Raw genomic sequence first — 25,111 nt, 5'->3', positions numbered from 1 at the left:
TTGTTACGATTAGAGGGTCGTTTGTAGCTCCTGTGTCTTCTCCACTGAAAATGTAAAAAATCTGTAAAGTTATAGCGTCTAGGGGCGGATTTTGGGGAGGACAAACACCTAATGACAAAATAAAATTAAAATATGTACAGTATAACAAAAGTTAATTTGTATTAAACATTAACAGGTTCACTGTTATAAGTAAACTTATAACAATGCACCTAAGTACAACCCATTATCAAGTGACAAATACCAAGTCATAAGTAATAAATGCTAAACTATAAATTCACATTCACATCTACAATCCACATTAAATCTGGTGACTCTGGATACTGTTACTTAAGGAACTGAAAAAAATTGTATTTACAGTGTATTTAATAAGTATAAAATCTACAGTATTTACATGATTTGTTTCAACACTGAAACTGTTCACAAAACCCTTTGACAGATCATTCCGTTATACTGTAATCACTATCCATTTTAATATTAATTTACCAAGTGTCTATTTACGAATGAACAATCCCCAAATAAACCAATTTTCCTATTCCTAAGAGGAATTCTTAGACAGGCATAAGAATCATTTTAGATGATTCCTATCATCTTCCCTAGCTAACTAAACACAGAACCTAACGTAAGTTAGGCTCTCTTCTAACCTAAGACGCTCTCTTCAGCCCTTTACTGACCTCGGCCAGATATAACCTTTGGCAGTTGTCACGCCACACTAACGGCAACCTCGAAGATTTGAATTGAATTAAAATAAAGCGATGCAGCGCCCAATTATTGGTTAAACAACGGATTAAACTAATAATGGGTCGGCAATTCGGCTCCCCCCCTCCGCCTCCTCTCCCACTCCCTCCAGCTCAGTATTTTGGAGAAAAAAATGAGGAAACGAATCTTTTCAGAGTCATAACACTGGTTCCCATAACAGTTCCTTACCTTGCAGCGCCATCTGTACCGTTGGCAGTGGCAACTGGTATTGATTGCTATCATTTGCATCGCCCTGGTTGAGTGCTATCGTATTGCATCGCCCTGGTTGATTGCTATCATATTGCATCGCCCTGGTTGATTGCTATCGTATTGCATCGCCCTGGTTGATTGCTATCGTATTGCATCGCCCTGGTTGATTGCTATCGTATTGCATCGCCCTGGTTGATTGCTATCATATTGCATCGCCCTGATATCACCTTCCATCTTCTTGTATTGTCTTGTATTATCTAGTATTAGCTAGTGTCATGACTAGCTAATATATCATCACGTAGTGTAACGTTATCATCACATGATAACGTTAATCATTATGTGGTGTTATCTGTTTGCAATTTAGCAATACATAGCACTTGGTATTAACTGTGGTAACTAGGTATCATTTGGTGTCATTTGGTATCAAGTAAGATTCCAAGATACCATTTGATATCAAGTGGAATAATCAAGTATTATCTGATATCAAGTGGAATAATCAAGTATTATCTGATATCAAGTGGAATAATCAAGTATTATCTGAAATCAAGTGAAATAATCAAGTAATATCTGATATCAAGTGGAATAATCAAGTATTATCTGATATCAAGTGGAATAATCAAGTATTATCTGAGAAAATACTACTGACGCTATACAATGGGATCGATCCTGCGTGCCTGGACTTCCCCAGCACGCTGGTAGCAAATGGTTTGGATCTACGAGGTAACAAGAGCAAATTTCATTAGCAGTGTATTTGTGAAGAGCTAAATGTTGCGTTATAATTGCTTCAGTTTATGCCTGGACAGCGCTTGCAAATATTCCCTGAATTATGCTACTCTCTAAGTTCACGCTCCAGTGCCCCCCCTCTTGCTAACTTGTAGCGAACTTGGTGCTAAGTTATGGCTAAATTTGGGTATAAGTTTGATGCTCTGGTTAAAGTTTGTTCCGAATTACAGCTGCTTTTAAGGGGTTTAATTTAGCTAAAATTTTGAATCAAGTCAAGGCTTTTCCGCGAAAGTTTTGGAGACGGAGAAACACTGAAGAAAATCTTTAGTTGTAGCTTTGTGTCAGTCATTGTTTGACTGTCTGTCTCTTTCTCCCTCTCTCTGAATGGGAAGTAGAAAGATGGAATCTTAATGTAGTTTATCTACTGGAAGCGAATCTTAATGTCGTTTATCTACTGGAAGCGAAATATGGATACAGTGCAAGGAATTCAGGTATTTTTCCCTTGGTAATAAGAAAGGTTGCCTTAATAGGAAAATACGAAATTAATATTATTATTATACTTAATATTAAATACGAAAGTACTTAAGGAAATTCCTGTTTCAATTCTTTCTTCGTGGTCTGATACTCTCATATTATATATCTATATACATGCATAGATACATACATACATACATACCATACATACATGTCTGGGAGCCAAACAGGCACGTTAACATCTCAAAAAGAGTCCTGGAGTTACTGAAAATGAGTTTCATTAGACTATTAGTGCAGGCAGCTTTAAGCCTGACGTAGGCACAGCTGCCTGGCTGATCACAATTTTTCGGTGTAAAGTGTCGAGCTTCCCTTTGAAAACATTGGAAACAAATACCTTCAGCAATTTCGAAGTGTAAATTAGCGAAGCAGGTGATTCGGCCGCGCTTCGGGAAGTACCTGGCTTTTGGTCCCGACCAAACGGGTGTTTGGCAGTTTATCCGTTGGGAGGGGGGATGGGGGAAGTGTGTGTGTGTGTGTGTGTGTGTGTGTGTGTGTGTGTGTGTGTGTGTGTGGAGTGTGTGGATCAGCCCATGGGATTGTTTGTACACAATGCCTCTTACTTGAACTACCTGTAATCTGCTCGCATATGTTTTATTCTACACTCTAATACAATTACTACAACAACAGCAACAACTACAACACAAACAATTAATACAAACATTGCAATATAGTGCACCATAAAAAGCATCTAGCAAAGCAGCAACCGTCACTCTAGGTCATCATAGATGATGACTGATGGCCGCTGCCACTCTCCATCGATAGTGCAATTTGCCAACAGCCAATTACAATTGCATGCAACAGCAATATGCAACAGGAGGAAGTGTAATTAACAAGGGCATTATCTATCAAGCCACTGTGATATACCTACTCTCTCTCTCTCTCTCTCTCTCTCTCTCTCTCTCTCTCTCTCTCTCTCCCCGCCCCCACATTTCATCCCTATTCTCCTGATTACGTCTCGTATGCTCAGTTATCTTGTCAATAAAATCTCGTGATCCCTAATATAAATTTGTCAAGCCTAAAAAAGTAAAATTTTTTGCAAATTTCCTGAAAATTCGGTGGGCGGCCGAGACAGGCGGTCCCTAACTCAATTTGGGAGTGTTGAAAAGGGTGGGAATCTCTGGAAGGGGAATTGGAGAGAGAGAGAGAGAGAGAGAGAGAGAGAGAGAGAGAGAGAGAGAGAGAGAGAGCCTAGCCCTCTCACTCCATTACCTGTTCTCCTGACCCTCTCATTCAGCTACTTATTCTCTCTCTGCCACTCTTCTTATGCTACCTGCCAGCCCTATTCTACCCTCTCTTCACTCTCTCACAGCCCTCTTTTTTCCTTTTCAGTCCTCTACTTCTCCCTCGCTCTTCTCGTTTTGCTTCCTATATCCACTCTCTTCTAGTCGGCTCTCCCCTTCACTCTCCCTCTCTCTCTCTCTCTCTCTCTCTCTCTCTCTCTCTCTCTCTCTCAAAGCGGGTGGTGTGGCGGGGTCCTGAAAGCCGGTTCGGAACACGTACTTTAAAGGGACCTATTGATCTGTCCTCGTCCTGACCTCCTGTGACGTCATCTCCTGACATCCCCTCTCCCCCCTTCTGGTGACATTATCGCTTGACCCACCTGTGACGTCATCTTCCGCTTTACCTCGTTGATGTCACCAGAGGTCAGCTCTCCGTGATCTTCCTGGTGACATCTGACTCCAATAATCTCTGTGGCAACTGACATCCGTAGCGATATCTCTTGCCTCCTCTGACACCAGTAGCGACATCTCCTGTCTCCCCTGACATCCGTAGCCACAAGAATACTCAATTATTAACTCTTCTTCTCCTCCGATCGACCTCTGATACTTCACTATACTGTCACCCATCTATACGTCAGTGATAATACACCAATACTACACTGATTATACACTTATACCAAACAGATAATACCCTGATACTCAGATATGTAATACAACCGAGTATTAGGGCAGAATTTTGTCAGTCCGCGGATCTGAACGCGACAGTATTAATAGATAATATTAGTGTTTCTGTGCGTCCATTTCAAGCCTAACTTTTGAGAGACTGCAAATGTACAATACTTTGGTTGAGCGCGGCGCTCCCAAGCGGTTAAGCGCGGCGCTCTCAAGCGGTTGAGATCGGCGCTCTCAAGCGGTTGAGCGCGGCGCTCCCAAGGATGGCGTGAAATATTGCTTACATATCGCATATTTCGTCTGTAAGTTATTGAGTCGCGTATTTTGTATGAGGTGTTTTCCAATAGGATGGGAGAGAGAGAGAGAGAGAGAGAGAGAGAGAGAGAGAGAGAGAGAGAGAGAGAGAGAGAGAGAGAGAGAGAGAGAGAGAGAGAGATAGAGAGTAACACTAAAACATTATATGTTTCCTCACGTCCGAAATATAAGGCAAACTGTCCAAGTAAGATTTCTGTCTTACCTGAGAGATGATATCTGTCCTGATTTGGACAGTGTACCAGGGTGTAGTGGATTGTTCTCCTGTATAACACGAGAAGCTAAGGGTGTAGTGAATTGTTCTCCATAACACTGAAGCTAGAGTGTAGTGAATTGTTCTCCCGTACAACAAAATCATCGGGAAGATCCAGGGGGCGCTACCTGCTACCATCCTGGGGAGATAATTAATCAGTAAGCCTCAGATAAGAGAAGGAAGAGAGCGGAGAGGAGACTTCTACACGTGTGGAAGAGGCGAGGAAAGAAGAGATCGCGTCAGAGAAAGCAATACGTGCAAGGAACAGGTAAAAAGACACACACAATGATCGTATTTTGAAGTATATGTGGCAGGGGGGTGGGGTTAGAGGGAATAGAAGACTATCAACGCAACTCATTTCTAGACTATTATATGCACCACAGTAGTGGACTATCAGTAGACTATGTCTGTCTCTTCTATCTCTCCCTATCTGTATGTTTTTCTCTTCTACCTCTCCCTGTCTGTATGTCTGTCTCTTCTACCTCTCCCTGTCTGTATGTCTGTCTCTTCTATCTCTCCCTGTCTGTATGTCTGTCTCTTCTACCTCTCTCTCTCTCTCTCTTCTATCTCTCCCTGTCTGTATGTCTGTCTCTTCTATCTCTCCCTGACCGAAGCCTACGTCTCTTAGGTCAGCCGGAAACACACAAGCTTACCGCAATGTTTTCAACGTTGTTAGAGGATCGCAGGATGCAATAACAGAAAATTGAAGTCGTGACAACGTTGAACCAATCTCCCTTCACCCCCTCCCCCCCACACCTCCCCCACACTCCCCCACACCTCCCCACACCTCCCTACACCTCCCTACACCTCCCCCACACCTCCCCCCAAAATAAAACATGTTGCAGATGGTCATTGAGAGGTTATGTATTGGCCGAGGCTCTGTATCTCTGTTGTTTTTGTAGTTTCTGTCTGCCTCTTTCTGCTCGACTCTCTCTCTCTGTGTTTCTCTGCGCTTCATGTCAATAATTTGTTTTTAAGCACAGCTAAGTTTAATGGGGAATAATATTGATGTTGCTAAATTAATTTTTATCTGGTAGGTGCTGTTGTTCCACATTATCTCGCGCTCTATTACTTTCTCTTTGTCTCTCTGTCTCTCAGCTTCAAATTGTTTGAAAGGCGGGGCTTGGGAGGTAGCGCGCTACCCTGCAAACACATCTAGATGAGAAGACACACGGAAAAGAAGACAATGTTCCCAATACAGCTGTGATGACCGGAAAGGTCAAGGCCGGAAAGTGAAGAGACGGCGACGTTTCGGTCCGTCCTGGACCACTAGCAAGCCGCGTAAAACCGTTACACGACTTCATAACGGTCCCAGGACGGACCGAAACGTCGTCGTCTCTTCACTTTCTGACGTGAGGTTTGGTCATCATATATCTTCAGCCACGTTATTGTGATTCATCGTCTCAATGAAAGCTTTAGCACCTTAAGCGGCGCTAAGAACCAAGCCTACACGACATAAAAGCTTAAACAACTTTAAATTGGCGCCAAGAACCGAGCCTACACGACATATTTACGTCGTTTCTGCACCCTCTCCGTCGGTATCGCCAAACGCAACTTTAAAATGCGATCCGGACTGACGGTTTTGGTATAGATTTTGTCCTAATGTGAAGAAATATTAACCATGTCCCTTCAGGTGAATCATTTTTAATTATACTGGTGTAATGTGCATTGTCGAGTGTAGTAATGATGGACACAGTTACTGTGAAATGTATCGTGGAAATAAATTTGTATTTTTGTGTATATATTTTTGTTATTATTTTGATCAAAAAGATAGTTTATGTATTATTTGACATGTATAATTGTCTTTCGGTTGAATAATTACCTTCCAGTGGAATGATTAGACTTTTATTCCACTGTGATTTAATTATTTCGATGGAATATCAGCAAAATAAAACTGCAGTTGCCACTAGTTGTATTACCATAATTACTACAATAACTAACACTTCTGATAACAATACTACTGCCACTATTATTACTACTACTACTAGTAGTAGTAGTAACCTCTCTCAATTTCTAACAGTAATTGCTTGTAAGGTATGTGCCTATCATGGGTGGGTCGGGGGGTTGGAATCAATAAAACGAGTGCCACTTGACACGGTGTCAAAGCGACCCCCACGACGAGTCTTGCGGTATCACATAACTCGACTCTGAATTGTTTTCGTTATTTTTCCATTACATAGCGAATAATGATAGAGGAGGAGAGAGAGAGAGAGGGAAGGGGAGAGAGTGATGGAGGGAGAGAGGGGAGAGAGAAGGGGAGGAGAAAGAGAGAGAGAGAAACACCGCAAAAAATAATAAAAAAAATCACATTTTCACCACACCACAAAAGTTAAAAAAAAAAAAAACATATTTCAACATACCTATAAGCCTTAATACCCAGGTACACGCCCACCAGAGGGCCCGGGTTCGAGGCTCGAAAGCCACTATACACTTCAGAAGACCCGGGCTGCAACTAAGTGCTGGATATTCCAATAACCCAAGTTGGGATTCGAACCTCCCGCGTTCGTTAGGTGCGTTGAGCGCTATGCCACAGAGCCATGACGGCAGAAGAGTAATGGAGACCGTATTTCAACTAGAACAAGTCGATATCCGGATCCAATTCAGGCATATTTCATCAAGCTCTTGGTCTCCGGCTGCGAAATATTCCAATGTTTCAGTGAGATACACGAGGGTGGTTCCTCCTCCTGGTTGTTGGTTGTTGGTGTTGTGGTTGTTGGTGTTGTGGTTGTTGGTGTTGTGGTTGTTGGTGTTGTGGTTGTTGGTGTTGTGGTTGTTGGTGTTGTGGTTGTTGGGGGTGTGGTTGTTGGGGGTGTGGTTGTTGGGGGTGTGGTTGTTGGGGGTGTGGTTGTTGGTGTTGTGGTTGTTGGTGTTGTGGTTGTTGGTGTTGTGGTTGTTGGTGTTGTGGTTGTTGGTGTTGTGGTTGTTGGTGTTGTGGTTGTTGGTGTTGTGGTTGTTGGTGTTGTGGTTGTTGGTGGTGTGGTTGTTGGTGGTGTGGTTGTTGGTGGTGTGGTTGTTGGTGGTGTGGTTGTTGGTGGTGTGGTTGTTGGTGGTGTGGTTGTTGGTGGTGTGGTTGTTGGTGGTGTGGTTGTTAGTGCTGTGGTTGTTAGTGCTGTGGTTGTTAGTGCTGTGGTTGTTAGTGCTGTGGTTGTTGGTGTTGTGGTTGTTAGTGCTGTGGTTGTTGGTGTTGTGGTTGTTGGTGTTGTGGTTGTTGGTGTTGTGGTTGTTGGTGTTGTGGTTGTTGGTGTTGTGATTGTTGGTGTTGTGGTTGTTGGTGTTGTGGTTGTTGGTGTTGTGGTTGTTGGTGTTGTGGTTGTTGGTGTTGTGGTTGTTGGTGTTGTGGTTGTTGGTGTTGTGGTTGTTAGTGGTGTGGTTGTTAGTGTTGTGGTTGTTAGTGTGGCTGTCAATGTTGCCATATGTCGCTCTCTAGTTGGTCTTTGTGGCTATTTGTTATTCCTTTTGTCCTTCTCTTATCATCATCTTCACCTGTCTCTTCCACTTTACCCACATTCCCCACTCATCAAACAACTACCCCATTCCCCCACTCACCAAACAACTACCCCATTCCCAACTCATCAAACAACTACCCCTACACCATCAAGATATCTCAAACAGTTTCCCTCAATCAAAGTTCTTTCAATGCAAATTTGATTTTTGCAACATAACTGGAAAAACCAAATCAAGATCAGAAATGAACGCAAACACTCGCTACTCGTCTCAAAGCGCAGCTCATATTGCACATCATCTTACAGCGAGGAGGGAAAGGATTTCGTGTTTGTTCTCTATGCTTAGAAGTCATGTGTGTGTGTGTGTGTGTGTGTGTGTGTGTGTGTGTGTGTGTGTGTGTGTGAGGGAACCTTTAAATACGTCCTCCCCCCTCCCTCCCCCACCCGCAGCCTCGTCCCCTACCGACTCATCTTAGATCGCAATTCATTACACACTGTTTTGTTTCCTGGATGGCTTGTTACCGTGTCAATGGCATAGTTGTCGCCACACCTCTCACGACGTCTGCTGGCCGCCGTGTTGTGATTCGTCTCTACTTGCTTCTTATCTTGCTGTCTCCTTCCCTTCTTCTTCTCCTCCTTCCCTTTCCTCTTCCCATTTAGCTGCACCGGACCACGATCCAGGACCACGGGTCGTAAAGTTCACTTTGGTCTGCCCCATAAATCCTCCCTCCCTCTCTCTCTCTCTCTCTCTCTTATCCACCCTCTCTCTTCCTCTTTCATTACACACTTTCTTCCCTTCTTTGTCATTTTCCACTGCCTCCCTGCATCACTCCCTCTATCTTCTTCTCCACTCAATTCTCTCTCATCTCACCTCATAATCCTCTCCTCTCTCTCTCCGTCCGTCCATTCATATTTCTATCATTATCTGTTAACCTTCACTTTAAGTCTCTAACTGTCTTCTCATTCTTTCTCTCTCTTCTATATCACCTCCTTGTTGTCAGTCGTCTCTTTCTTCTACCCAACTTTATCTTCCATTTCTTCTGTCTCACAGATTTCTTCCATCCGGTCAATTCTTCTTTCTCTTCTATCTCTTCATATTCTCGTTGCTCCTATTTCCTTTCTCTTTCCTCTGATATTCTCTCCCCCCCACCATGTTCTCTCTCTCTCTCTCTCTCTCTCTCTCCTCTTCCTCCTCACATAATCTTCTAATTTCCAGGAATTTTAAAAAGAGCCAAAAAAAATGATGTTCAACTTACTAGATGAACGAGGGAGCGATTATATTTTTAATTTCGGGGGCTAATTAATTAGGGGGAAGTTTTCTTGATCGATGCGAGAACGATTTTTTAGCCCCCTTCCCTGGTAGTTCATGCCTGAGGTATCCTGAGAATGTTTAGGGCTCTGAAGTATATAGTGTAAGACTATGTTAAGGTGGAGCACCTTATAAGGGCACTCACACTTCGTCCCAACGTCTGAGTGCCTCAAAGTTGGAAGTGTATCACCATATTTAGCGTGTGAGTGTCTCCACTGTAGTACATCACTATGTGCTACAGTACTCATACTATGCAACAGTACAGTGGTGCAGAGCACTGTACACAGTTACCTCTAAGACTGATCATGGAGTTCAGCCACTGATTTTATTTATTATTTTCCTTAAACATCCTGTATATGTAAACTATATATGTAAAATATTTAAACTTTACATGTAATCAACGTTCCATCCTTCACCATGATGATCAAGGTGTATGATAATGGCTATAACATGAGAGATTCATGCAATTAAATGACTTTAATTCATGAATTAAATAATTCATGCAATTAAATTAAATGGCATTAAATGGCATGGCAGATCTGCATATGACAAATACAGATCCTATGCACAAGTATTTGCATCAATATACTTGATACAAACCAAATAATGATCCTGTACAACAAGACCTTAAATGACTATGAACTTGTTGAGAGAAGTATAATTAGGAATGTGTATAATACAAGAGTCTATCTGGAGGGTTCTTTGCTCACATCTTAGTGCTGTGTGATAAGACTAAAATGTGGTGGGATCCACTTTTTAATGCAAGACGTACATTAAGCTAAGTAGATGAGAGGCAGGCCTGGTAGATGAGTGAGGCAGGCCTGGTAGATAAGTGTGGCAGACCTGGTAGATAAGTACAACAGGAGGGATGGAGAGTGAGCTTGGACAAAGAGACAATGAACAACTGGGCCTCAGCACCCTGTCCTGTGTATACAGAAAAAGGTTGGTTCAAAATGCCATGACAATGTGTAAAGCTTGAGGCGTGATGAGACGACGAGAGCGTTGATGATGAGAAAAAGAATAGGACTTTATGGATACAAAGAGAACGAGAGAGAGAGAGAGAGAGAGAGAGAGAGAGAGAGAGAGAGAGAGAGAGAGAGAGAGAGAGAGAGAGAGAGAGAGAGAGAGAGAGAGAGAGAGAGAGAGAGAGAGGCCAGAAAGCGCGAGACTGGTGACCGTAAAAGATGTGTGAAAGATTTATTAAACATACAAAAAACAAAGACCGAATGAGGAGATAGCGGGAAAAATAAAGTTAAGTTATTCTGAAGACAGGAAGCTCTTTGGGAAAGAAAAAGGAAGCCTAACAAGGAGATTGTTCAATAGGCACGGAGTGCGCCGAGAGAGAGAGAGAGAGAGAGAGAGAGAGAGAAAGAGAGAGAGAGAGAGTGTCTCCATTCGTCAGTCTGATTAAAAAATCTTCATCGCTTGCCAGACTTGGATGAGGCTTCACAATATCACCAAAATGATACAGAAAAAGGTTTCACCATTCATCTGTGCGCGCTAGTGACTTTATCGCTCTCCAAGCTTGGCGAAGAAAAGCCTCGGTACTCGACAAGCTTGGTAAAGATAAGCTTCTACACTCTCCAAGCTGGGAGAAGAGAAGCTTCACCACCCTCCACAAATTCAAGACAATATCTCCCATGGCCTTCGAGAACCCTTTTGTTTCCTGTTTGTTATCACACCTCTCTGATCTCTGGCTCTCGTCCGAGGCTGCAAGCGACTCGGCCGAGGCTACCAGCGACTCGGCCGAGGCTCTCAGCGACTCGGCCGAGGCTACCAGCGATTCGGCCGAGGTTCTCAACGACTTGTGTGACTTAAGAATGACAATCACAATCAGTTGTTATGAGGTTTCGGTGCTTACGGTCCGCCATATACACTTCACGTGTCCAGGTGTTATGTCCGTCTCTCTCTCTGTCTGTCTCTCTCTCTCCCCTACTAGTCAGATATGGAGGCAAGTCGGGTCATCCACCAGGTACAATAATGCTTGAGCCAGACTAATAACTCCAGCATCAAGTTTAATTACACGAATTTGTCGCTGTTCTTGTTCCCTTCAGCAAATATAGGCCAGTACCTTTTTATGCAGGTGTATTTGTTGCATTTGTTCCTTGCTATGCCTCTTTGTGTATTTCGGCCTCTCTCTTATTCATGGATATTCACAAGTCTAACCACTAAGACAGTGATTAGACTTGTGAATATCCATCTGTAAACTGTGTAGGATGTGATTTCTTATTTTGAGGCAGTCTTAAATGTTACTGATGTATATTTAGTGTTACGATTGTAGTATTGATGTATATTTAGTGTTACGATTGTATTATTGATGTATATTTTATGTTACTGATTTATATTTTGTGGTATGGTTTATATTAAATAGAGAGCACAATCATCTGTCGACCAAAACTGTCCTTTTATCAGTAAATTTGGTTTCTTGTATTTCACACCTTGTTACTTTCGCATGCAGTCAGAACTAGCCACATGTTTTCTCTTTAACAAGATGTGGCCTAATATGCAAATCTATAAATCTAAATCACTTCCCAAATGATAGGCTAGAAACTTTAAAATGCTTAAAATCTTATAAATGGTAAACATTTGTCCTTCCTGACCTCATAATCCTTGACGAGCAATAAACCTAAATGAACTAGATTTATATCTTGACTAGCTATATATAAAATATCGAAGTAGTCAAATCATCGGCTAAATGTTTCCAGTCAACCAAACAATTAGGCTACAAGTGACTTGTGTGGGCGACTCATGTACATAACGTAACCCTAGCTACAAAGAACACCAACGATCAGCTGACACCATCATTACAACACCCCAGCCCGTCCTCCAAACAAAGACCCAAAATTGATTCCATGCACCCGCCAAACCCCCTGTTTATGAATGAAAAGCCGTTTACACACGACTCAGAACTGCTGACGTTCGAACATATCCGGAACAAGTGCTTCACTGACGAATTTTGTTCGAACCACAACGCTATAAATGCTTCACCCACGTACTACAAATACAAATAATCGCCAACAGAACCTAAACACCTAACCTAACCTATGCCTATATATGCACAATATGCTAATATATTATAATATTAATTTATACTTGAGAAAATTCCCGTTTTGAATGAACAGCATGTTAAAATTTATGAATGCGTCTGTCGGGTTGACCGCTGTATGTAATGGACTTGAGTCGAGGACGGGTTGCAACACCCAGCCCTCGCCACGAGGCGTCAAGTCTAACTCAAACGTCTAATTTAGTCATCATCCTTGCTCAAACTGGCATCAACACACTTCCAGCCTTACCCAATCCTCAGCACCGAGGCGCCACTGAGTAACGAGTCTCCCAACACTTCCTCTTGTGCAGTCATCGGGAGAAACCCTTCACACAAACTACACGTACCTTAACGAAGAAGAAGAGATGGCCTTTGACACCCTATCAATCGTCTGGAGATCACAGAGTGTCGATAGACACTCGGCGTGGCTTTCGCCTTCCCCAGAGGAGACGTCAGCGGCCCCAGAGGGACGCCAGCGGCTCCGGCAAACGTCTGCTCTACAGTGCGAGTACTATCCACCAACAGGCGGCTCATAACCTCCCGGGGCTTAGAGTTTTTTCCCCAACAAGGGAGCGACTTCAACAAGCAGTTTCGCAAGTACTTCCGAACCTGTAAATCTTTTCTCAATATTTGGCGCCTTTGTTTACATATATTAATCCGTTTACGACCATCCAAACTCCCCAATAGAATGTTATTATTGTTATAAATTTTATAATATATGTCAAGCATATATTATATGGAGTGATATATATCCGAAGCACTGTTATTCTCAGTGCTTCGGAGCTCATAAAATGCTTAATATATGTAAAAAAGGCCGCCGCAGATTTAGAAAAGTTGTGTAGGTTTGGCAGTACTTGCGTAACTGCTTGTTGAATCTGGCAATGACGTATGTGATCATACGGAAGAGAAACTCCAATTTGTGTTTCGTCATTCCCTCAAAAGCGTACATTTATTAGACATTTGTAGGAGCACTTACCAATTTAACACAACAAATAGCGATTTAAAAAATTGTTAAGTGTAAATAAAAGTATTCCGAATTGCGAAGTCAGTTTTCTTTATTTAATATACAATTTTAAAGGGTGCCACCACTACTCCTTCCACCACAACCACAATCTCACCACAACCACCATTACTAGTCCACCATTAATACACCACCAACCAGTAGCACAGCACTGTATAATATAACAACTACTACCACCTACTTCCCCACCAGTCACCATCATCACCATCGCCACACAACCACTACAGTGGAATATAACCAGGGCAGTGACGATAGTCCTCTATACAAAGGCATTATCAGACAGTGCCCGTTACTTGCTTATCAAGCAACATGGGGTAGATACACAATGATAAAGTTGGCAGCAGAACATCTGCATAGAAGAGCCTCAATGACAACAACGATATGAATTCAGGAACGTCAAATTCTGCCCAAAAGAATCTCCATAGAATTCTATGTTCGAACGACAGTGATCAGTGAGGACACAGATGGGTTGGTAGAATGCATAGTTTTGGACTGCCAGGAAGACTTCGACATAGTATCCTACTTGAGACTGGTTGAAAAGTTAAAGAAACAGACAAGCGTCTGTTGTCTGTTCAACAGACCCCTGTTGACAAGAATCAACAGGGAAGATGCTTCAAGAGATAGAGGAGTACCTAAGCAAAATAACTTTTTAAAAATCATGGAAAAAGGAGAGGCTTGATAATGGCGAGATGTTACCAGCGAGGTTCCACAGGGTCAATATTAAAGCCTATTTGTTTACGATCTATCGAAATAATTTTTTCAGAGGAAATAGACTGCTTCTCATTTTTTTTCTCACATGATACAACAAATTTTATGTTGTTATAATATAGTGTACGACTGCAAAAAAAGTACAGGACGACCTACACAAACTGGGAAAAGTATAAACAAATTGCTAGCTGATACTTGCTATCAGAATTTAATTCAAGCAAGTTAAATGTAATGGAACAGTGTGCTGGGAACAAGATACTTAATATGAAGAACAGGTCGAAAGAGAAACGTTTCCTGGAATATCGTTAAAGAAAATGAATTGTGTTAACTTCACACACAGCACCTGTCTCCCGAAGCCAACATCAAGCGGATATCATCAGCTGCATGTGCAAGATTGGCTAACATATGGACTACCTGAAGATATTTGAGCAAGGACTCATTTTAGGCTCCTGTATTATCACATATGTCGGATATATTCTGGACTATGCGGAGTCCGAATGGAGTCCTTATCTTGATAAACACAACGGGAACCCGAAAAAGCCCAGAGGTATGTCAGCAGACTAGTACCGGATATAAGAGGTATCAGTTACGAGGAAAACCTAAAGAAATTTAACCTTACATTATTGGAAGAGAGAAGAATCAAGGGAGACATGTTCACCACATAACAAATCCTCGGGGGGGGGGGGGGGAAAGGGGGGAATATACAGAGCAAACAAGGAAACAAAGACAATATTTGGCATGAGTAGTTCCAAAATATGGGGACACAGATGAAAAGTACAACAATGAGCCATAGACACTGAAAATACTTTTCAAGTGTCATAAAAAATAACATATGACAATAAGGTATGTGATGCAGAGAGACTCTATTGTCTATATACAATTAACAGGTAGATATGACAGAGCCCAATAGGCTCAGGAAACCACACAACTACCACACTACCAGCACACTTACAGCACAACCACCACAACTACCACACAACCACCACAACAACCACAACCACCACAACTATCAGACAACCAGCACTAGCCCACCATAACCACACCACCACCAGTGTCCACCACCGAGGAATCCTGATACATCTTGACTCTGTTGTTCCTCTCTTGACTCTTCTTGAGTGCCTCTCGCTGCTCGCTTGTCAGTCTCTGCTTCCTCTTGAAGAACCCGACCTGAGGCATCATAAGGTAGAGTCAGTACTCCTGCTGGTGTGTTTGTGCACGTGTGTTTGTGCGGGTGTGTTTATGCTTGTGTGTTTGTTTGTGCTTGTGTTTTATAGAGGAGACTGGGCTCTTGTAATTGTTCTCACGTTAAGGTGCTTTTGGAGGTTGAGCTCCGGGTAAAATACATAATCACAAGGAACAAAAAATATATCACAAAACCTAGCCACAAGGAAAAGGGTATGCTGAACATATCACAGGTCAGACTAGACATATCTACCTACCTTATACAGTATCGAGGATATTATAATAATTAACATAACAGCTCCTATGACCGTAAGGAACAGGGTCCAGAATCCCAAATCCTTGAGCGACTCCAGGCCAGATCTGCCTTCCTGTAGGGGGGTAAAAATGACTGGATAAATATCCTAATATTTACAGTATGCTATCATTAAATGTCCTTCTTTCCCTCACTGTCTCTCCCGGCTTCTTCTCAGTCTCTTTCCTCTAGGTCTCTGTCTGTATGTTTGTTTCTAACAGAAGGCACAAGTGATATACTTGCTAGTAATAATTCTTAAAAGTATCCAAACACATATGAATTGTGAGAAACAGCATTAGTCACTAGAGTAAGTGCTCTAGAAGACATGAGAAGACTCTAGGTGACTTGAAGAAATCTAGAAGTTACTAGGAGACTAGAAGAATCCTGAACAAACTACAATAATCAAGAAGATATTGGAATCCTCTAGAAGAAACTAGATACTCTAGAGGCAACTAGAAGACTCTAAAATACATGAAATTACTCTAGGATATAGTTAACGTGATATAGAAGGAAGTGAAGGATGTTTGACACCAAACAGGTGTCAGACAGTTGTTTGACACCTGTTTGGCAGGTGTCAAACAACTGTATGTAGCCATTAATTCTCCTGTAGACCATGCTGCCTCTCTTTCCTTCCCTCATTGCCTCTACCCCTCCCTCACTGTCTCTCTCACCTTCCTCACTTTCTCTCCTTCTCCCTCACTTCCTCTCCTTCTACCTCACTTTTCTCCTCCCCCCTCCCTCACTTCCCCTCCTACCTCACTGTATCTCCCCCTCCCTAACTGCCTCTACTCCTCCCTCACTGCCTCTCACCCATTGATTGATGAAAATTAAGCTACCCATGAGGTGGCACGGGCATGAATAACCCGTTATCATTCATTGCTTCCTTCTCTCATTATATATATCCCCTCCCTCCCTCACTATCTCTCTTCTCTATAACTGTCCTTCACCTCTATTAATATCTCTCATCTCCCTCACTGTTCCTCATCTCCCTCACGGTCTCTCCTCCCTCACGAATACTTACTGCCCATTCTATGAGAGCGACGTGGGTCGTTGCCTTGATAACGAAGCCCTTATAGGGTACTCTGTCGTCCCCCCCGTCTTTTGGGGGGTCGTTTCCCCCGTCTTCTGGGACGATGGCGTCAGATTTCGTAGTGTTTACAACTTTGCTCTTGTCGTTGGCGGAGGAGTTTGTGTCGTCCTGTGCGTTAGTTGTGCCGTTTTCGAGAGCCTTTTCGACGTCTCGAGAGTCGTTCTTGTTGTCGTTTTCCGTGAGGTTGACGTCGTGCTGTGTCGGGGTGTTGTGGTCCTCGGGGTTCCTCGTCAGGAGGGATTCTGTCTCTTGTTCCGTGGTCGTCTCGTTGAGTGTTGTGCTGTCGTCCGTGGTGACCTGGTCGTCGACGTCCTTGGTGACCTGGTCGTCGACGTCCGTGGTGCCCTGGTCGTCGACGTCCGTGGTGAGCTGGTCGTCGACGTCCGTGGTACCCTGGTCGTCGACGTCTGTGGTGCCCTGGTCGTCGACGTCGTCCGTGGAGACCTCGGGGTGCAGATCGCCAGCTGTGCCGCCACAGGTGGTGGCATGATGGTCGTGGGACCAGCTGGAGAGAGGCTGGTCGTTCACCGAGACACAGGGCTGGGTCGTCTCGAAGGTCATAGACGACTCCAGAGTGATCGACCTTGTCTTGAGTCGCTGTGAAGAGAGGGAAGAGTCAATGAGGACGGAGAAAGAGGAGAGAGAGAGAGAGAGAAAAGAAGAGAAACAGAGTAGAGAAATAAATGGGAGAGAAGAGGAGAAAGGAAGAACCGCACGACAACCTCTATTAAAAAAAAAGAACCTTCTTGCCTAACAGCCTGAGTGACTTATGAATATATTTTCAAATACTATTTTTATATTAGAGAGAGAGAGAGAGAGAGAGAGAGAGAGAGAGAGAGAGAGAGAGAGAGAGAGAGAGAGAGAGAGAGAGAGAGAGAGAGAGCGCCTCTCACCTTTATAGTGGCAACAGTGATGAAGCCGCTAACATCCACCTTTACAGTGTTGCCAGCAAGCAAATTGGACACCTCACATCTGAGAAGAAAAACAGAAAAACAACATTTCTTAAATACTCTTATAAGTTATCCTGAAAAAGAAACAATCTTGAACCACACAGTAATAAAAAGTGTCTCTCTCCATACTTAATTCTCAAAAGAATATTTTCAGGTGACATGTATGTGAATAAGTCAATAAACTAGTATCTAACAGGAACACTACGTCTGTAATGAACATACTGCTGCCCTGCCTGATATACTGAGTATGCTGGGGCGAGCGAGGGGGAGACTCAGTGTTACCTGACTCCTTTCGTATTTAATTGTGTGAGTTAATTCATATTCAACTCACCCTCCTCCAATATTAGAGTGTTATTAGAATTCCCTCCAAGTAAAAAATACTTATATAAATGTCTAAAGGACAGACAGAGAGAGAGAAATTTACCAGCTACACTCTGTCCAACATGTCCCACCTTTCCCATCTGTCTCACCTGTTCCATCTGTCTCACCTGTTCCATCTGTCTCACCTATCCCACCTGTCCCTTGGAGAAAAGTTAGAGGAACCGAGCTTAACATCCTCTCGCCCAACTTACTGAAACGAGGAAAGTAAGTACTCAACCCTAGGATATCATAAGCTTACCTTTAAGCTTAATAAATTAACCAGGTGGTGGGAGTGATAACAAAGGGTAATTAATAACCGAGATAACCACAACTCCATACGCAGTTTCACTCCACAGTAACGCGTTCTACTAATAACACCTTCGGTGTTCGATCATTTGTAATGATATTACTTATTGACTGGTTGGACATTGGTCCTCTCATGCTGTTCTCGTATCCCGGCTTCTATCCTGTTATCCTCCCCCTTCCATGTGCTATATAGTCACACCAGCTCAGCCCTCTCTCGCTATAATTTCCTTGTGATCGAGAAGTATTATTTCAGAGTGAGAAATAATCCAGTATCTCATCTAAGTCACGGCAGACCCCTTCCCTCCTTTTCTAGGGGGAGGAGGGGTCGATTCTACCTCCTTTATCTCTCTTTTTCTATCCCCCCCCCTTCCTCTCTCTTCCACCCTCTCCTTCTCTCTCACTCAGAAAATATTCAACATTTTCAAGGCCCCGGCTGCTCCTGGGTCTATTTTCTCCCTTCTAAGAACCTTTTATAAATAATACTAATAAAATAATTATGCTAACTATTATACTCACGTGATCTCCTGGCATTTAATTTCTCTACAGTCGAGGCTTGTCAGAGTTCTCGTCCTGAAAATGCAACCAAATGTTGACAATATATTGTTATGTTATATGTTCAATATAATACAATATGTCCAACATACGATAATATGTCCAACAATGTGAGGCGATGAATAACGGATTGTTGACTATTTTATTAGAGGTATTTTAGTATTTATTATTTTATTAATCATCAATATTTTATTAGATATTCACTAGTGCACCGACACCCTTCCCCCCGCCCCAGGAATCATCAAGCATTTACTCATTCATTTATAAAACATGTACATCTTTAAACAACCATGGCTTTTTATTTTTACATTTATTAAACAGCTTACGAGCTTCGAAACTTTACAATCCAAGGTTATTGTTGTTATAAACAATCTTGAAAATGCTTCTTAGCCCCATAAGCTGGTCAATAAATGTAAAGAAAGCCATCATGATTGTTGAAAGCTGTACTGGTTTCGTCAATAGCTTAGTAAATATTTGATAAATCATCATGATACAGATCTGGAAGGATTCTATCATGCAGAATCATATATATAAATAAATCCTCACCTTTTATTGTCGTCAGATGGATGAGGGAAGGCGGTGAGGGCAGCGGAATCTTGGTCATAAGACCCGTCAGGTGAGGCGAGGCGTGAGTTTCCCGCCAAGCGCCGGCGTCGTGAAGGGCGGGTCTCTTCCGTCCTGGCCGTTGTCTGCCTCTCTCCTGCTGGGGCCCTGGACGCCTCTCCTGCTGCAGGATTCCTCGCAGAGTCTGCTGCCTCGGGGTTGTCTGCCTTAAGATTTTCTGTTCTTGCAGTGTTTGGAGCCAAACTCTTCTCCTCTTCCTTATCCTCAATCTCTTCAAAGTTCTCTCTTTCTCGCTCCTTGTGGGAGGTGAGCTGCAGAAGGAGTAGAAAACAAAAAACACCTGTATTTGCTTGGAAAACACCTGTAGTTGCATAGAAAACATCTGTAATTGCATGGGAAACACGTGTAGTTGCATGGAAAACACCTGTCGTCGCATGCAAAAACGACCTTTACTCGTACTCATTTTAGCGGGTGTTTGGATGGCTGGCATATTGAGCTCTGCTGTTCAATTTCGTGATTTTCTGTTCACTTGGTGTTTTATGGAGCAGGCTGTGTTAACCACGTGTACTCACCTAATTGTGCTTGCGGGGGTTGAGCTTTGGCTCTTTGGTCCCGCCTCTCAACTGTCAATCAACTGGTGTACAGATTCCTGAGCCTACTGGGCTCTATCATATCTACATTTGAAACTGTGTATGGAGTCAGCCTCCACCACATCACTTCCTAATGCATTCCACCTGTTAACTACTCTGACACTGAAAAAGTTCCTTCTAACTGTTACGGACCCGAATCCAGCATCCGAGCCCGGAGCAGTGACGACCACCCCATCAGTGGGCCAGCTCCCGAAACCCCCTCCAAATGGACACCGCCACCTAGTAAGGACGAGATATACTGGCCACAAGGGCTAGTTTCCCGTCCTGATCAGCTCATAACACAGCCGCTGCTGACCTCTGGTGAGGATGGAGCTTAGACAGCAACGCCATCTATGGAGTGGATACGACGGGCGTTTGTGTCTAAGCCTGTAAGTAAGGTGTCCTAGTGTGTCCCTATTACTGATGACGTGTCTGATTACAGAGCCGACCTGGGACTGCTGTAATGGAAGTTGGATCAGTCTACCCAAGGCAGTCGTCTTGTCTCCAAGTGTTTGCTGCAGCAGCTGTGAGTTGCCCCCCGGATGAACACTGTGGTGTTAGCCTGCCTGTGAAGTGGCAGTTGAGGGATTGTCATACCCGGGACTGACTGGTGGAGACGCTTAACCACTGAGGTGTTGTGGAAAGGAGAGTGACCTGTGGGATCACACGAGGCTCCTGACTAGGGTTCGCTACCTTAGTATCGATTGTGGAGTGGCCTAACCAGCGTTGCTGTTTGGAACCTGCCAGCTGCCGGCTGGACTTGTGGTTGAAGGCCTCCACGACGGTGCCCCCAGTGGAACTGTGATTTGGCTGGCCTGTGGCCAGGGTAGACTCAAGAGAATCGAAGGATTCGTCGTGAGGCCACAAGAGGACCAGGAGCTGAGCACCGTGAACGTCCAGAGTCTTCAGAAGAAGACTACATTGTACATTCTAGTGTTTATACCCCCCCCCCCGTGTAATCGTTTGTATAGTATTTATGGTGATGGTAATAATTATAATATTAAGTTTTTGCCTTTATTTCCCTTCCCCTTTAATTTACTTGCGTTACGGATCACATCCCTTGAAAGCCACTACTAGCTTGGGGCCGGATACCCTACCTCTAACAACATCTGAGTAAGAACCCGGTTGCGACCCGAGAGGGCCGTAACACTAACGTCCCTGTAGCTCATGTGGGTACTCAGTTTCCACCTGTGTTCCCTTTTTCGCGTCCCACCAGTGTTGAATAGTTTATCCTTGTTTACCCGGTCGATTCCCCTGAGGATTTTGTAGGTTGTGATCATGTCTCCCCTTACTCTTCTGTCTTCCAGTGTCGTAAGGTGCATTTCCCGCAGCCTTACCTCGTAACTCATACCTCTTAGTTCTGGGACTAGTCTAGTGGCATACCTTTGGACTTTTCCCAGCTTCGTCTTGTGCTTGACAAGGTACGGGCTCCATGCTGGGGCCGCATACTCCAGGATTGGTCTTACATATGTGGTGTACAAGATTCTGAATGATTCCTTACACAGGTTCCTGAACGTTGTTCTGATGTTAGCCAGCCTCGCATATGCCGCAGACGTTGTGTGTGTGTGTGTGTGTGTGTGTGTGTGTGTGTGTGTGTGTGTGTGTGTGTGTGTGTGTGTGTGTGTGTGTGTGTCTGCGTGCGCGTGTCTGCGTGCGCGTGTCTGCGTGCGTGCGTAAGTGTGTACAAATTACATATATAAATTACCTCAACACATTCAACAAAACACACACACGCACACACACACACAAACACACACACACACACACACACACACACACACACACACACACACACACACACACACACACACACACACTCACAAAATACACCAATCTACTCTAATCCCCCCGTTCCCCTCCCCCACACCCAAAACCAACACACAAACACGCAGCAACAGCAAGGCAAGTTAGCCAAAGCGTTTCCGCAGTGAGACTCACGTTCAAGGTGTTGAGCGGAGGAGTATGGCAGACGACAGGGCCGGAGGTGCGGAGTGCCTCCACCAGGTACAGCAGGGGCAGGCCGTTGGGCATGTGAGTTGGCACCTGCAGCGTCATCTGTAACATCCACCGCAAGATATCATGCAATTATCAGGACAACAACAAACAAATAAACCCCGCTAAGCCTGCTATATAGCACATGGAAGGGATATGGGGACAGGATAGCAGCTGGGATGTGAGGATAGGGATAGCAAGCTGGGATATGAGGACAGGATATAAGAGCTAGGATATGAGGACAGGACATAACAACTGGGATGTGAGGACAGGATATAGCAACTAGGATATGAGGACAGGATATAGCAGCTCTGGGATATGAGGACATGATAGCACCTGGAAGTGCTATATCCAAGAGGAGTCAAGGCTATAGGGGCGCCCCTATATCCAAGAGGTTGGGCATAGGGGCGCAGAATCTCTTGTGCCTGTCTTGGATCTCTGAGAGATCTCACAATCTCTCACAATCGGAGAGTTTGTGCCCACCTAAGAGACATTACAAACTTGAGCAGAATAGTTAACTCCCTCAATGAATTAAGAAAGCACTATTTTCTTTAATATATTTAATATTTATTTTTTAAAATATTTTTAAAGTCTCTTAAGAGATTCCCAACATTTTACACCCGTAAGATAGCGTAAGTTTTAAGAGTTTTAAGGGTTAATCTTGTTTGATGAACTGTTCACTTGAGATAGGTTAAGTGTAGCTATCCACTACACTTCATCTTACTATATGTCTATCTATCTTGCCTCATCCTCTATCCTTAAAGTATGACCAGCACTGAATACTAACCAGCTCTGGGCCATCACATCCATGTCAATACTCACTATTTCCCTCTTAGCTTCTATCTACTTTTAGTAAACAACAACTTTCAATGAAACCAGCCCCCCCCTTCCCTCACCAGCACCTACTTACAACAACTAATAACACCCACTAGCACCTACTTACAACTAATAACACCCACTAGCACCCACCATTACCCACCTTAGCACCAAGAAGAGGTGTGGGGCCCACATTGGAGATGGCGAAGCTGTGCTTGGTGTGAGGACCCAGCATCTCTGCGGAGGCGGCGGCCAGGGCGTCTGGGTCAGACAGCATGTCCAGGCTCAGAGTCTCATTCACCCGCCCCTCCACCGTGTCGGGGTCCGAGGAGCTGGCGACGGGAAGAGGAAGTGAGAGAGAGAGAGAGAGAGAGAGAGAGAGAGAGAGAGAGAGAGAGAGAGAGAGAGAGAGAGAGAGAGAGAGAGAGAGAGAGAGAGAGAGAGAGAGAGAGCGTCATTAGGGGAAAATCGACAAGCCAATACGACTATATAGCACTGGGAAGGAGTCAGGATAAGGATTTTAGATGGGACGGGTGGAAAGGAACGGTGCCCAACCACTTGCACGGTCGGGAATTGAACACCGACCTGCATAAAGCGAGACCGTCGCTCTGCCGTCCAGCCCAAATGGTTGGGGAGAGATAGAGAAAATAGACAGATAGATAGATAATTATCCTTCACCTGAACTCACCCATCAACAAGAAGGTTGACCAGGCTGACTTTAAGTACTGTAAGGTCAAGGGCGTTGTCAGCCTCGTTAAGGTCCTTACTGCTGCTGGTGACGTTGAGGTGAAAGGTCAGACCTGAGTCATGACCTTGTGTCAGCAGGCTCAGTGGTGACTGGCTGAACTGGAAGGTCAGTGGGATCTGTCGAGGAAAAAAAATTATATATATATATATATATATATATATATATATATATATATATATATATATATATATATATATATATATATATATATATATATATATATATATAACGAAACAAACAACAAAGAGTCTTGGACCAGGTTTCAACCATGGTGAGACCTGGGTCAGAAATCATCAAGCATTTAAGCATCCGCTCACGAAACCTGTACATCTTAAAGCACTCATGGTGACTTTATTGATTTTTATTGAACAGTTCACAAGGTCTTAAACCTTCACAACCTCCCCCCCCCAAGGTTATTAGTATAAACAACCTCCTAGTGCTTCGGAGCTCATAAAATGTTTAATAAATTTAAGCAAAGCCGCGTGCGAGTGTCAGGAACCTTCCCTGTCCCACACACACACACACACACAACGCGGGACCAAAGAGCCAGAGCTCAACCCCCGCAAACACAACTAGGTGAGTGCACACACACACACACACACACACACACACACACAAACTTCCTCACCTTATCCCCGCTAAATAGGTCCGAGCTGAAGAGACAGACGAGAGTAATGACAACCTTTCCGTCTCTGACAGGCAGCCGGCACGAAGGCACGTGCTTCTCCCCTGAGATCCTCACGTACTGCACGCTAGGGGGGTACGACACCATCAGCTTCGTCTCGTAGGCCGTGTCGTTCCTCACCTCCAGCTGGACCTGCAGCTGCAGCTGCTCCTCGCCCACCAGCAGGTGCCGCCTGAGCGGGAATCAAAGCGAGGGAGTGACCAACACAAGTCACTATTAGCGAGTCAGGATGACACCTCTAGATAATGCTAAAGATTATGTTGTTCAGAGGTCAGGCAGGGCCGACACAGGTGGTTCAGGGCCAGGTAGTGGCAGTCCAGATGGTTAGAGGGGTTAGATTATGCCAGGACAGTTGGTTTAAGGAGTCAAGAAGCGTCGGTACAGATCGTTAGGGGGTCTGGTAATGTCAGTACAGGTAGTTACGGGTTAGAAAGTGTCGGAGAATGAGGTTAAGAGGGTTCAGGAAGTGTCAGTAGAGGTGATCAGTGTGTCAGAAAGTGTCATGCAGTTTATTAAGAGCTCAGCTGAGAGTAGGAAGCCATTATAACCCAGTTGATAGTGGTCTAGTGTTTCACGTATTGTAGGTAGCAAATTCCTCCTCCCCGCCCCTCCACCTCCCACTGTGAACAACCGCACCTTGTTGTTTCATAACGAAGAATTACTTGACCTTAGAGAGCCAGGCAAGAGTTCGTCAGAGGTCATGGAAAGTTATCTGATGCTATCTGACAGATGTAAAATGTAGGGATGTAAATATGCGTAGTC

At 43.9% G+C, this 25,111-nt stretch overlaps 1 protein-coding gene across 1 annotated transcript in view; it reads right to left on the bottom strand.

The window, feature by feature from the left end:
• Window positions 1-13,491: 13,491 nt before the first annotated feature.
• The window catches only part of LOC123768434 (integrin alpha-8), a 125,782-nt gene continuing 114,162 nt past the window's right edge, over window positions 13,492-25,111 (bottom strand). Inside the window, 10 exon segments of the mRNA XM_069336024.1 lie at window positions 13,492-15,350; window positions 15,623-15,733; window positions 16,679-17,344; window positions 17,641-17,719; window positions 18,880-18,933; window positions 19,462-19,790; window positions 22,047-22,163; window positions 23,080-23,248; window positions 23,605-23,780; window positions 24,293-24,521. Of these exon segments, the coding sequence (XP_069192125.1) occupies window positions 15,207-15,350; window positions 15,623-15,733; window positions 16,679-17,344; window positions 17,641-17,719; window positions 18,880-18,933; window positions 19,462-19,790; window positions 22,047-22,163; window positions 23,080-23,248; window positions 23,605-23,780; window positions 24,293-24,521 (2,074 nt within the window). The 3' untranslated portion in view covers window positions 13,492-15,206.

This window comes from Procambarus clarkii, chromosome 35 (assembly GCF_040958095.1).
Source record: "Procambarus clarkii isolate CNS0578487 chromosome 35, FALCON_Pclarkii_2.0, whole genome shotgun sequence".
Taxonomy (NCBI): Eukaryota; Metazoa; Arthropoda; class Malacostraca; order Decapoda; family Cambaridae; genus Procambarus; species Procambarus clarkii.
Note: the sequence above shows the minus strand (reverse complement) of the source record. Positions and strands in the feature narration are given on the sequence as shown.